The 11,872-nt window shown below is 35.3% G+C and overlaps 1 protein-coding gene across 1 annotated transcript; it reads left to right on the forward strand.

The window, feature by feature from the left end:
* The first annotated feature begins 234 nt into the window (after positions 1-234).
* Positions 235-4,222, forward strand: LOC112039313 (TNF receptor-associated factor homolog 1b). Its single transcript, XM_024072174.2, has 6 exons — positions 235-312; positions 1,766-1,895; positions 2,034-2,203; positions 3,030-3,321; positions 3,461-3,630; positions 3,861-4,222. The coding sequence occupies exons 1-6, from the start codon at positions 282-284 to the stop codon at positions 4,016-4,018; spliced, it is 951 nt and encodes a 316-aa protein (XP_023927942.1). The 5' UTR covers positions 235-281; the 3' UTR covers positions 4,019-4,222.
* The last annotated feature ends 7,650 nt before the right edge of the window (positions 4,223-11,872 follow it).

Below are 11,872 nucleotides of genomic sequence, written 5' to 3' on the forward strand. Positions count from 1 at the left end.
CTGTGTCAAAGGAGATTGGAAAGGGTTTGATGTTTGCTAATTAGAATGCGTGCCCTGGCTTTGTACGTTCTATAAGGAAAACACCTACAAGTAGAGAATCGATGCTTATTCCTTCGACAAAATGAAATCCTTCAAGGAAAGGATAACAGTGATCAACAGGTATCCTTGGAACACTTTTCGGCTAGGAATAACACAGCTTCTCTCTGCCTTTATAAGCAGAAAAAATCCAAACTTATTGTTGTGAACAGCATTTACACAGCTCTCTGGTCAATTTCATTATCATGGCCAATCTTTTCTTCGATATCCCAGATGGTATACTTCATATATCTTTATGTTCTTCGTAGTTTGTATGTGTCTTTTTAGTTTTTACATATTAAAGCATTATTTGCATGAATGAAATCCTTTGGCTAGTTTCATCACTCCTTTATGCTACTTAGCCCCTGTATACAATTGCCACCATATCAATTTAGAACACAAAACCAAAGGTGTTTTTTTTTTTTTTTTTTGCTAAATATCCAGTTTTTCAAAATTATTTTGTTAAAAAATTTCTATTGCAACTTATTCAGCTATGTAGCATTTTTTTCGAACTTAGCTTTCTCAAAATTGAGTTCAAAGTAAAATTGGATCTCTCCAAAGTCAAGTTTTTTATACAATTTAGTGATATATGGCAAACCTGGAACTCAATTTTCTCAAACTCAAGTTTTACATTCTATTGAATTGCATAGAACTCGATTTTAGCAAAATTAAGTTCCATGCTGAAACTCAATTTTCTGAAATAGGTAACATAACTGAATAAGTTGCAAAAAAAGGCTTTGTAACAAAGTAATATTCAAATACCGAATATATATTTAACAAAAATGAACAAAGAAAATAATGCAAAAGAGTTAAATGATTGGTTCCTTTATGAGATTGCAAATAAAATATATGTTTCTTATTTATTATATATATATATATATATGAGTTAGGTTCAAATTACATCTGGTGTAACTCTAAGTAATGTTACACCACTCAATAACTTGTTATTGAATTAATATTTTGAAAATCCAACCGTTGAGTTACATGTTTTATATGTTCTTAACATGCATGCCAATTTTCATATCAATCGGATGCTATTTACCATTTGATCTATAAGCTCATTTTTTATGTATTATCTTAAACTACAAAATTTTGAAATTTAACAATTGATTGATAACATGACTATTAATCTTTGATTATCTCAAAATTTTGCAAACATGAAGAATATATAAAGATAATGTAATCTAACGGTGAATTTGTCAATATTCGCATTCAATTAAAAAATATTGAGTGGTGTAACATTACTTAGAGTTACACCAGGTGTAACTTGAACCCAACCCTATATATATATATATATATATATTTTTTTTTGTAGTTCATTTCTGTGACATTTTGATTTCCTTTGCTTGAATCAGAATACTGTGATTTTCATTGGATTTGAAAAGAGATTGAGGAGTTCAATTTTTTTTTTTTTTTTTTTTTTTTATACTCATCTTAAAGAAACATTTATGAGGATTTTTTTATAACCTGATGTACTAACTTGCCATGGTGATAATAGGAGATGTCTTCTTATTTCACAACAAAGTTTGAATGTTGCAACTTGTAATGCACATGCACAAACAAAATAGGCTTTTTCATATTCCTTAAGATGTCCAAACAACCCTATCATATGATCATCTCATTTTACATGATTGGCAATATTATATATATTTTAGCTCTTACCTCCTATGTTTGTGAACACAATTTGCAGACATTTCCAGATCTACTTCAGATGCACCAACAATGCACTACACAGTCAAAATAAAATCATTTTCATTACTCGCAAAGAATTCAATGGAAAAATATGATACGGGGGAATTTGAATCTGGAGGTTACAAGTGGTACATTTTCTTCTTCTCCATTAATTTAATCGGTAGCAAGCCATAGCTAGCTACCTTTTGATAGGGGCACGGCCTTTCATTATCACCATTTTCATGTATTCGTTAAAATGCATCAACCAATTGGGGATTTTCTTACAGGAAATTAGTTATCTACCCCAATGGAAACAAGGACAAGAATGTAACCGAGTACATCTCTCTCTACTTGGCAATTGAAGCAGCAGATTTACGACCTCCTGGTTGGGAAGTGCATGCAATTTTCAGGTTTTTCTTGCATGATCAGATCAGGGATAACTACCTGACTATTGAAGGTATTCCACTCTTTGCATACTCATAAAGTCTGAGGAGGTAACCATTTTTTTTTATAACTTTTTTTTCATAATTATTGACATGACTTTATAACAACAACAATAACAAATGCCTGGTTCAAAATATTTTGGGGTTGGCTATAAATTCTCAACAAACTAGTTATCACTTGTATTTTTTTCCTTCATTTTAATCTATCTGAAATTATACTCCTTGTCACTTCCTTAATTGACATATCATTTTTTTAAAGAGAATTTTATAAGGAGGGTTTACACCATCCATTAAGGACATAACATATCATCATATTACTAAAACATATAAATACGTCTGATCACACATAATAACCCTTTGGTTTACCACTTCTATTAATGTTATTTTTGGTCTTTTTTTATTATTTTTTGTTCTCTCAACTGGAATCAACTTTTGCTTTTAACTCTTACAACATTTTTTTTTCATGGTGGTATGTGGTTAATTAACTCTCTAAATAAAACCTCAACTTTAACTGTTTTCCTGGGAACTAATGAAGCATTGTCTATGTATTCTTGTCTAGGTTATTTTTATTTTTTATTTTTATTTTTATTTTTTTTCGTCGTCGTCTAAGTATTCTTCTCTAGTTAACACATCTTCAATATCTCAGTTTAAAGATATTATCGATGTGTATCATTTTTTCAGTTTTTTCGTCAACATTAAATGACAATATATAGATATATATATATATTCTTTTTGTAAATTTGTTTTCCTTGATCACAATAAAATCTCAACATCTATCTCATGCAAAAACAAAGCATTTGCTCTTTGCTAGTTATTTTTGTCACATTGTATTGCCTATAGATACCAAAAAAAAGGAAAGGCGCTTCCGTGGAATAAAGCTTGAGTGGGGCTATGATAAAGTCATTCCTCTCAAAACTTTTAAAGATGCCAGCAATGGATATCTTGTTGATGACACGTGTGTGTTTGGAGCTGAGGTCTTTGTTAGTAAGCAAAGAAGCATGGACAAAGGAGAGGGTCTAGAACTAATAAAGGAGTCCATTACAAACAAATATCAATGGACAGTCTATGGCTACTCTAAGTTGACCTTAGAATATTATGACTCAAATTCATTCAATGTTGGAAATTATAAATGGTACTTATTTATAAATTATGATCAGCTTTCTTGGCTTTCTTGACCCCTTAAGTGTTTGTCTGTGTGTGAGAGAAGTGCTATATATATATGCTGATTGTCAAATATGTTGATAATACACCATTCATGCTGATTGTTGCAGGAAGATATGCCTCCGTCCCAACGGAGAAGGCATTGGAATGGGCAGCTATAATTCTCTGTATTTGGCTCTGGTTAATAAATCAAGCCTTTCTCCTGGTATGAAAATTTTTGCGGAATTCACGATGCGCATCCTGAACCTAACAAATGTCGACAAGAGTCTTTCTGCTAAACGTAATTATCAGCTTCAGCTAGTTTGTTTGTTTGTTTGTGTTTTTTCTTTGAGGATGTGATGCCGTAAAATTGAGCTTTGATAGAGACATCAGGCGGTATTAATTGTCAAGTTTTGAAACAAACTATATAGGTGTCAACTTAATTAAGATGTGGTATAGAACCACACGCACAACCATAATAAATGGGAATTCTTAAAATTTGCTAAGATCTCTTTCTTTTACTCTTTACAGTTAGTAGATGGTTTAGTGCCTCACGCCATGAGCATGGTTGGAACCGATTCATCTCAATCGGTTCTTCCAATCTGACCAACATGGGATTACTGTACAGGGACGCGTTCGTGGTGGAAGCAGTGGTCACTATACTTGCAGTGGTTAATACAGCATCCTGAGTTTGTAGTGCAAAATTATCAGATGTAAATTTGAAATCATATGATTTATGAATGATAGGGTTGTAGACTTGTAGGCATGCACTATGTGCATCAACTCAATTGTTGGTTGTTTTTATCAGTTCTTGGTGTCAGGTGTGTACTATATACATATTTTCATCTTTTCTTTCCTAAATTTCCTTCACATACATTCTGTGTGGAAATTGTTTTTATACATTAATTTTGTGACTATATGACACGACAGAGTCGCCGGTAAGCTCTAATTCAAATACCATCTCTTCTTCTTGTAACTTATCAAAACTCAACAAGTAATAAAAAGAGAAAAAGAGTTTGATGCCAAATAATCCCCGTTATTAGTAACAGGTAAGAGGAAACATCATCATCATCAGTCCGATTTAAGTAATTTCGAATATTGCAATTTGCAAACATGCATAAATAATCTCATTTCTTAATATTTAGAACTTTTCAATGTTCACAGAAAAATTATTTATAAGATAAGACAACAATTCTTGAATGGGTTAAGAAAATTGAGAGAATCAACAAAACCTAAGAAAGGGATCAAGATTTTTTATTTTTTATTTAGAATAAAAAAGGGGGTTGCAATGCAACACGGGGACCTCTCAAGAGGTCACCCATTTTAATACTACTCTCAAATATATAGAAGGGTGATAATGTAAGATAAAATACGTGCACATAATACTTTCTACCTTGTGATGCAACATATAAACAAACTAGCTATCCTTAAGTTTAAAACTTGCAAGGCACAGATTGGCCACAACTTGCTCCCAGGTATAGTACTGTTATAGATATCAGTTTTCAAATTCAATGTATGGATACTTATCAGATTATTATAAAGCAATATTTGTATACACAATCTAACTTGTTCATAGAATTGAGCATGAAATGAAAAGAGAGAAAAAAAAAAGGATTTTCGCTTGGGAGATGGTGCAAGTAGAGAGAAAATAAAATTTGGGTTTTGTCGATAACATTCTTTTAAAGTGCACAAATCTTGGAGAATTTGTGAGGTTTTATTAATATTGAAAAGTGAAGAAAAGAAAACGAGTTCAGTGTGTTAGGTTCTAAGGTCTTAGGATTTTATATATTTAGAACTCTAATTTGTAATGTTGGCAAACCATGATCAAAACAATGTATTTAGTCTTGTTTAGGCTTGCTCAAAGTTGGTTTATTATTGTAAAGTTGGAATTGAGTGGTTGCAGAAGTACTTGGGACTTTCGGCCTGGCTCGATCGATCGAATAATAGACTCGATCGATCAAAAATCGCACAGGTTGTTTTTTCTGCAGAATTTCCAACTCAGCCCTACTTCATTAAACGTTTAGGGTTTTATGTTTTTACCCTAGGTATATAAACAAAACCCTAGCCACGTTTTTTAAGGTTGCTCCAATTGTATTGTTGCTCATACATTGCTGTTTTGCGTAAATCTCTTGTGAGATCTTTGAGGAGTTTTCCTTTACACAAAGCTTAGGGTTTTCAAGTTGGAGATATTATCTACATCTTGATGATCAACTTGGTTGCTACCATTGAAGCTTAAAGATAATCGAGCGGGGGTGCTTGTAGCTGATTGAAGAATCCAAGAAAGAAGAAGTCCGTGGATTCGGAGCTTGCACGTGGTCGTGTCAGTAAGTTCTACTGGTGGGCAGCATTAGGAAGTCAAGCGGGGAGCTTGTAGTCCTTCTGTATAAACTTCGATTCTTTCGCATAGTGGATTTAGGTTTACCTTGAGGATAGCTAGGTCAAATCCTCCCCAGGTTTTTACCGTGTGGTTTCCTGGGTCATCATATCTTGTGTTCATTTATTTTCCGTTGTTTTATATCTTGATATGATTATTTGATTGCTTTAACTTAGAATTGCATAATTTGACTAAGTAACAACTTGGCTAATTAATCTAGACTAACCAATCTGGTTGCTTTAAGGGGTCTAAAACCGTTCAAGTGGTATCAGAGCCAGTTGCTCTTTTGTTGGAGATTTCTTAATCTCTGAGCTGATCCTTGACCCCTGTTGTCATGGAGTATGGACACTCTCTGTTTGTTCCTCCTCACTTTGATGGGAACAACTATGCTTATTGGAAAGTAAGGATGAAAGCATTCCTGAAATCCATTGATGAGAGAGTCTGGAATTCCGTTGAGTACGGATGGGAGAAGCCCACTACTCCTGTGAGTGAGTGGCAAACTTCTGAAAAAGAAGCAGCTAGCTTCAATAGCAAAGCTATGAATGCTATCTTTAATGCTGTTTCTATGGAGGAATTTAAGAGAATCTCTAATGTTGAGGTTGCTCATACTGCTTGGAAAATCCTCCAAACTGTGCATGAAGGCACAAAGGCAGTTAAGATAAACAAACTGCAGCAATTAACTTCTAGGTTTGAAAACATTAGGATGTCTGATGATGAATCCTTTGATGAATTTTATGCCAAACTGAATGATATTGTTAATTCTGCTTTTAATTTGGGTGAAATCTATGATCAACCTAAGATTGTTAGGAAGATTCTTAGATCTTTAACTGAAGACTTTAGACCCAAAGTGACTGCCATAACTGAAAGCAAGGATGTGGACTCCATCCCTGTTGATGAGCTTGTAGGATCTCTTCAATCCTATGAGTCTGACCTACCTAAAGTGAACAAATCCAAATCAATGGCTCTTAAGTCAGTTGATGATGTTGATGGTGGTGGATTTGATGATGAGCTCTCTGCTACAGAGATTGCCTATCTTGCCAAAAACTTTAAGAACTTTCTTAGGAATACAAATAGAAAGGCAAGAGGTACTTACACTGCTGAACCTAGAAATTTTAGGAAGAATGATCCCACTAAGGTTAACAATTTTGAAAAACCTAGAGAAAATTCTGGTCAATCTTCTAATAACTCTTTGGGTCCTCAGTGTTTTGGCTGTCAAGGGTATGGTCATGTGAAGTCTGAATGTCCTACATTCTTAAGGACTAAGGGTAAAGCTATGGCTGTAACCCTTAGTGATAATGAGGTTTCTGATGATGAGTCCGGTGGTGACGAGGATGGAAACTTCATTGCTTTCACGGCTACTGCTATAGTCAATGAAGGCATATCTGCTGAAGAGAACCCTTCTGATGGGGAACTCTCTGAAGATGCAGATCTTCAAGAGGCCTATAACAAACTTTGCAAAATTGCTGCAAAGGATGCTATGAAAGTTGATCTTGGCCTAAAGAAAATTGATTCTCTTGAGCTTGAAAAGAGAAATTTGCTTGTTAAACTGTTTGATGCAAATGAACTTTTGAATAATGTTAAATCTGAGAACATGCTTTTGCTTGATAAAGTTAGAACTTTGGAACATGATTTATCTGTTGCTAGATCTGCTAGTTCTAAACTTGATCACATGCTGAATGTTCAAAAGTATCCTTCTGATAAAACTGGGTTAGGATATGTTGAAAGCATCTTTGATACTGGACCACATTCCACTACTTTTGTTCCTTCTTCTTCTTCTGGACCTTCTATGAGTGAGGTTGTGAGTGATACTGTCAAACCACCTGTGAGTGAGGTAGTTAAACCTGTAGAAGTTTCACCACCTAAGAAGACTAGGGTAGACTTAAGAGAATCTAAACCTAAGGAGCCTACCAAATCTAAGGACAAGATGCATGGTAAACCTGCGTGGGTTTGTCATTATTGTGGTAAGTCTGGACATATTCGTCCTAACTGTTACAAGCTTCAAGCTGATAAGAGAGCAAATAAACCAAAAGTGCCTGTGCCTCAAGCACAAGATCCTATGGCATTAATTGGTGAATTGGTAAAGGTGTTAAACCTTTATTCCAATCATGGAGTTGGGAATCACTCAAATGTGAATAAGAACTCCAATGCTCATGGTGCATCTAAAAAGTTTTGGATGCAAAAGACTCGAAATACTTGAGTCTTTCTGACATGGTCCTTGTGCTTCATTGCTCTATTCTTTTGTGACCATTGTTTTTTTTTTTTTTGTGTTTTCTTTGTTCTAGGACTTGCATTGCATTACATTCATGCATTTCATTCTAGGATTTATTTGTTTTCCTTTAAATAATAAAAAAAAAAAAAAAAAAAAAAGGAAAAGAAGGAAGCAAAATTTATGTTGAACATAATGTTCTTGATTTTTGAAAAACAAGGTTGGTCAATTTATTTACACATAACATGTCTTATGTACCTTGTTTAGCTTGGATGAGCTTACTTTATTGCACTTTACTAGTTTGAGCTTTGTAGTGCATGTTGTGTGGGAAAGATGTTTATGGTGTTTATCACTTTGTCTTAATCTTGAAGTCACATGTTATTTGACTGTCGGACTTGATCCTTTTGAGAAAGGCATAAATAACCATCTCACCACTGTTCACTAGCCAATCATGAACACCTTAGTGCATATCATAAGATTCTGTGCTCGAGAAAGTGTAGCACATGCACAAAAAGAACATAAGGTGTAGCCTCAAATTAAATTAAAACTGGTGTGTACTATTAGGCTTGATGCCAATTCACTTAATTCAAACCGGTGTGTACTATTAGGCTGAATGCCATCTCATACAAATAAGAGGCAAAAATGCAAGAAACTTACATGATTGCAAGCTTTTGTTCTAGGAGATGTGGGAGTTATAGGATGTAACTCTTTAGGTGATAGTCTCTTTTAAATTCTATGTGATGAATTGTGTAGACTTTGTGTTTGATTGCTATTCACATATCACCTCACATGTATCTCAAGTTTTTGCTAGTATCACACACTACACAAGTTACTCTTTGTTAAACACTGTACATGCTAGTGTGTGTGTTTTTGGTCTGACCAACCAAGTTTGAAAATATCTTGAGATTTGTGCACAACATTTTTGTTGCTTGAGAAAATTCAATGGGAGAATGATTGAAACTTGTTTTTGACAAAATTTGGGTTTAAAAAATTTGGGTTTTTGAAAAAGCATTCCATCTCATACTCATGCATTTTGCTTTTCTTGGTTAATGCTTTGAGGAGTTGTTTTTCAAAATTAGGTTTGTGTCTTTCAAAACTGGATTTTTTTAAAAAATTTTAGTGAGCCTCTGCCCATTTCGATCGATCCAGTCTGTTTTTCGATCGATCGAAAAAGTGCCTTAGTTTGTTCTAAAATGACTGTTTCATTCGATCGATCGAATGTAATTTTCGATCGATCGAATATCGTGAAAAAGCTTTTTAAAAGGTTCAGTTCTGACTTTTTCAAAGTTCCTATTCAACCTTTTCAAACTTTTTCTTCTCTCTCTCCGCGTTGGCAAGGCTCCACCTAGAGATTTTTGTCGTTTTCCTCCGTTGTTTTTGCAAGATCTCTCTCTCCTCAAGCCGGTAAGACACTTTTGCCCTTCTTTTTGATTTTATTTTCATCTTTTCATGCATATTTTCATGCATTTAGGGGCGATTTTCGCACTTTGCAATTTTGGGATTTTCATTTGATTCAAGCCATATTTTATGCAATTGATCAATGGGTTTTTGTGGGGACATGCTATAGACATGATCTTAATAGTTTAATTTGATCAATTTTGAGTTTGGTGTGAAATTGAAAAATCTAGGGTTTCTAATTGATCCAATTTGGGGATTTTGTTAAATTGGGTAGAATTTGATACAATTGGCTTGTTGTGTTGATGTAATTAAGCATTATAATCTATGTGATAAGTTTTGTAATGCTCAATTCATCAATTTGTTTTAAAAATTTTCAAGTGGTTTTCAATTTTTGGGGTTTTTGTTAAGAAATTCCCTGCTCAAGCCAATTTTGTCAATTTAATCTCAATTAAACTTAATTGCTCACTGCATTAGTACATGCATCATGGCATTATATCTGTTCATGCATCATATAGATTTTCATTCTATTATTTTTGTTGCTAACTTGCAGTCTGCCCTTGGTTTTGTTTTCTTGTGTCTTTTTGGTTTTCTCTTTTGTGTCTCTGTCCTTTCCTTAGCATCATGCCTAGGAAGACTAGAGCCCGTAGGTCCATTCCCTCTTCCTCTCCATCCCCTCCTTCCTTTGACCGTGAGAGGTTTCCGAGTGAGAAAAACCAAGATCTTTTTGAGAAGCTTAACCTTAAGAGGAAGATTTGGGCTGAGCGTTCTGTTTTGTTAGATGAGCTAGATCCTGCCATTAGGGCAAACTTTGAGCGTCGGGGCTGGTTACCCTTGTTAGACATTTCTGATCCTCCTCCACCGTCTGCCTTGATTAGAGAGTTCTATTCGAACATCTCTATCCACGTCTATGATTCCAACACTTTAGTAAAGAGTTGGATACGAGGTGTAGGGTACACCATTACTCCTCAGGTAGTGGCTGATGCTCTAGGGGTACCGTTGGTTAGGGATCCTGTCTATCCTTATGACGAGTCTCCCGAGCTGAGCGATGTTTTATCTTACATCACTGGGACTTCTGTCCAGTGGGGTTCTGATCCTAGGATCACTTCTGCTGAGCTCTCCGGGTTGCACTATCTGTTCTTTAGGATAGCTTGTCATTCCATCTGGCCCATTTCTCATGTTCACACCATTCCTCTTGAGCGGTGTGTCTTTTTGTACGCTCTGGTTACTGATGCTCCTATTAGTTTTCCCCATCTCTTTCTTCGTTCTTTGAACGATGTTTATAGGAGTTCATCTTCTTCTCATGCCCTTGTTCATCCTATTTTCATTCATAGGATTTTGCTCCATCTTGACCTTAGTGACTTCCCTTCCTCTGAGCCTGTTCATGTGATAGCTCCCATAGGTGCGTCTTTTCTTAGACAGAGGGCCGCTCATCTTCGAGCTGGTTCTAAACACCCTAGGTCCGAGCCGTCTAGTAACGCTCCTCCTCCTTCTTCTTCTACAGGTACTGCTGGTGAGGATGTTCCTGATCCAGTTGGTGATGATGCTGCTGCTGCTGATGTTCCTCCACCTCCTTCGACCGACTTTGATGTTCGTCGTACTCTGGAGACTGTCGTGACCGTTCAGGCGGCTCATGGTCAAATTTTGGTGGACTTACTAGATGAGATTCGTGCTCTCCGAGCCGATTTAGCGCGTCTTCATTCACCCTCATCACCTCCTTTTGATGGCGACTCATGATTGCTCTTTGGCATTCCGTCACAAAAAGGGGGAGTGGAGTTTTGACTTGTAGAGGGTTTTTGTTTGTTAGGGGGAGATTTTTGTTACTTGTGGAGTTTTTTTTTAGATTGTATCTAGGTGCTTCACTTTGTATATCATTTTTTGGGGATTCATGTTAGGGGAGTAACATTGATTGATATATTTTTTATTGATTCTTGTTGATTTGTGATTCACTACTTATTGATTTATATTTATGAGTTAATCATTTATATATGTCTTTATTTTGTGTTGTGTGAATCTTACAAGAATGTTATACCTGTTGTTTTATTTTTTTCTGTCACACATGCGTTTATGCGTTTGTTGAGTATTTCAGGAATATACAGGTTGATTCAACTAAGCTGCTGTCTACACTTGCAACCGATGGATAGTAGTTAGGCTGAATTTGAAATTTATGAGCATTTCTTTGTAAAGGGCTTTTTACTTGTAAAACTTTGAGCTTTTAATTAGGGTTTTGTCACGGATTGCCAAAGAGGGAGTTTGTTAGGTTCTAAGGTCTTAGGATTTTATGTATTTAGAACTCTAATTTGTAATGTTGGCAAACCATGATCAAAACAATGTATTTAGTCTTGTTTAGACTTGCTCAAAGTTGGTTTATTATTGTAAAGTTGGAATCGAGTGGCTGCAGAAGTACTTGGGACTTTCGGCTTGGCTCGATCGATCGAATAATAGACTCGATCGATCGAAAATCGTACAGGTTGTTTTTTCTGCAGAATTTCCAACTCAGCCCTACTTCATTAAACGTTTAGGGTTTTATGTTTTTACCCTAGGTATATAAACAAAACCCTAGCCACA

Source organism: Quercus suber, unplaced genomic scaffold (assembly GCF_002906115.3).
Source record: "Quercus suber isolate HL8 unplaced genomic scaffold, Cork oak 2.0 scaffold_366, whole genome shotgun sequence".
Classification (NCBI taxonomy): domain Eukaryota; kingdom Viridiplantae; phylum Streptophyta; class Magnoliopsida; order Fagales; family Fagaceae; genus Quercus; species Quercus suber.

What these genes read in the sequence shown, in the direction of transcription:
- LOC112039313 (XM_024072174.2), top strand. Translation starts at nt 282, where the DNA reads ATGGCCAATCTTTTCTTCGATATCCCAGATG. An exon ending in TTTCTTCGATATCCCAGATG is followed by an intron (nt 313 to 1,765) that starts GTATACTTCATA and finishes CACAATTTGCAG; the next exon opens with ACATTTCCAGATCTACTTCA. An exon ending in CAAGAGTCTTTCTGCTAAAC is followed by an intron (nt 3,631 to 3,860) that starts GTAATTATCAGC and finishes TACTCTTTACAG; the next exon opens with TTAGTAGATGGTTTAGTGCC.